Source organism: Nansenia antarctica (assembly GCF_963989245.1).
Source record: "Nansenia antarctica genome assembly, chromosome: 10".
Classification (NCBI taxonomy): domain Eukaryota; kingdom Metazoa; phylum Chordata; class Actinopteri; order Argentiniformes; family Microstomatidae; genus Nansenia; species Nansenia antarctica.
In genome coordinates, this window is record NC_137680.1 from 14433452 (window position 1) to 14435951 (window position 2500).

General features: G+C 48.8%; 1 protein-coding gene across 1 annotated transcript in view; it reads right to left on the minus strand.

The window, feature by feature from the left end:
* Nucleotides 1-2500, minus strand: part of znf236 (zinc finger protein 236) — a gene marked incomplete at its 3' end in the record, with an annotated part of 79465 nt that overhangs the window by 3533 nt on the left and 73432 nt on the right. Inside the window, exon 30 of the mRNA XM_080540629.1 lies at nt 398-527. Coding sequence (XP_080396755.1) covers nt 398-527 — 130 coding nt within the window. The remainder of the gene's footprint in view (nt 1-397; nt 528-2500) is intronic.

Below are 2500 nucleotides of genomic sequence, written 5' to 3' on the forward strand. Positions count from 1 at the left end.
GCAGCCTCTCCCTCCTTACAGCCTCCGGAGCCCCAGGAGGAGTCCCATAGACAGGTTACTGTCATTTCTCCAGTGAGCAGTGTCACTGTAACAGGCTCTTTAACAGGGAGGGCGGGGTGTGTGTGTGTGTGTGTAGGGGGGGGCGCACAGACACAGGGGAAACTTTTTACATCAATCACCCTTTCCCTTTAGACTTATACCCCCCCCCACAGAACAAAACACCCGTGATCATTATAAACTTGCCTGTGTGTGTGAGTGTGAGAGTGTGTGTTTGTGTGTGTGTGTGTGTGTGTGTGTGTGTGTGTGAGAGAGAGTGTCTGTGTGTGTCTGTGTGTGTCTGTGTGTGTGTGTGTGTGTGTCTGTGTGTGTGTGTGTGTGTGTGTGTGCCGGGTGTTACCTGTGTGCGTGCGGTTGTGTCTCTCCAGCTGGCTGGGCTTGGCGAAGGCCTTCTCACAGGAGGAACACTTGAAGATGCGGGGCCTCTGGGAGCTCAGGGAAGGCCCTCTCTGGTGGACACGCTCGTGTTCCTAGAGAGAGACAGAAGAGGGAGAGAGAGGAGGGAGAGAGAGGAGGAAGAGGGGAAGGACACAGTGTTCACAACAGATTCACACATGAACCTAAGGTGGATTTGTGAGCCTTGACATTTTTAAATATGTATGAATGATAAGGTTTGTTGGCTTCCTAAAACTGTGGTACAAGAATGTTGTGGAAAACAGGGACTGATAATAAATGTTTATGTCCCGCGGTGGTGTAGCGGTCTAAGCACTGGCCACTAGTGCAAGTTGCCCACCGGGGACTGGGATCGTATCCCAGCTCGCCAGATCCGGATATGGTTGGGGCACACACGGGGAGAGGCATATTGGGCGGCCGCTCCCGAGGGCGGTATAGGAGTAGTTCCGGACAAGGATCCGTCGCGCAACACCGCCCCCGTCTGGTGCTGGAGTAACGGTACTGGGCTCGAGGAGCCAGTCAGCTAGTCTGCCTGGCGCCCTCCTCTGGGACTGCCGGCCACGGGGTCGTGCGGCGGATCCTACGCAATAGGCAATAGGCAGGGGATAATTGGATGCTAGGTTGTGTTCAATTGGCTACCAAATTGGGTGAAAAAGGGGATAAAATCTGAAAAAACAAATTTAAAAAAATAAATGTTTATGGTGGGCTTGAGTAAACAAGGTGGGGTGAAAGAGAGCGACCAGGAGGGATAAACGAACAGGGTCAGAGGGAGGTTGCAGGGAGACACCACCGGGGTTTTAAATAGCAGGAACGGGTGGGTCAAGAAAGGGCATTAGAAAACAGGATTTCAACAGGTGATAAGGCTGGGAAGGACAGGTGGAATAGCATTTTAGGGCCAGAGGGGAGGTAGACACTTACAGCCAATTGTCTTAGACCCATATATGTAAATTAGAAATGTGGGAAGTTACTTGTTACTTGTGGATATAAGGAAGGTTTTGGGAACAAGACGGGAGATGCTTTTGCAAACGGATCTTGGCTGTATGCTATTGTGCTTTACAATAAATGCAGTCTAACTTGAACACTCAACAGCTCTGGTTTCTGTGATCATTTACTAGTCAGTAATTGAGTAAAGATAAATAAGATATTGAAGGAATTGCCCACGACAAACCAACAGTGAGCGCTGAGACAACAGGCAGCACACACCAACACTAGCAGCAGCTACACAAGCAGCAGCTACACACTCACACACACACACACACACACACACACACACACACACACACACACACACTACACTACATACAGTATATATATATATATATATATATATACACACACACACCAACACTAGCAGCAGCTGGAGGAAGTGGCTAAAACATTTCACGTCTCTAGGTTCGTATTAGAACCAGAGAAAGCACATCCTGGATTACTGTCCTCGGAAATAACAATTCTCCCTAACGTCCCTCATGGCATGAGTGTGGGTGTGTACGCCTGTGCTTGTGTGCTCGTGAGATGAAAAATCGAAAGCGCTTTAGTTCAGCTCAAGTGAACCTCAGCTGGACGGAGCGATGTGACTCATCCCGGCTGACAGACGTGCTAAATCTCTCTTCATTTGACAGGGAGTCAGGGATTGGCCAGGCTTTGACACATACACACACACACACATGTGCAGGAACCGTGACACACACATCATCATAATGTAGTCCACCTGCTACCGACGTGTTTAAGACTGTGTTACATCGTGAGCAGGTGGCAGAGGGTGAAGGTCTGCACTGAGGACATTACCCGTGGCCTTCAGGCGCTACTTCGAGTGCACAGACTGGTCAGTGTTCTCGGACTCTTCAGACCACATAAATTAACTTACTGACGTGATTTATAGCTGCATTAAGTTTTGCCAAGATTCCCTACCAAGGAAGTGAGTGTCTTCCCAAATAATAAACCCCGGGTGTCAAAAGAATTGAAAAGTCTCTTAAGTCAAAGGAAAGCTGCTTTTAATCAAGGTGATGTAACCAAGGAGAGGGAAATGAGAAAAGAGCTAAGGGGCTGAAAT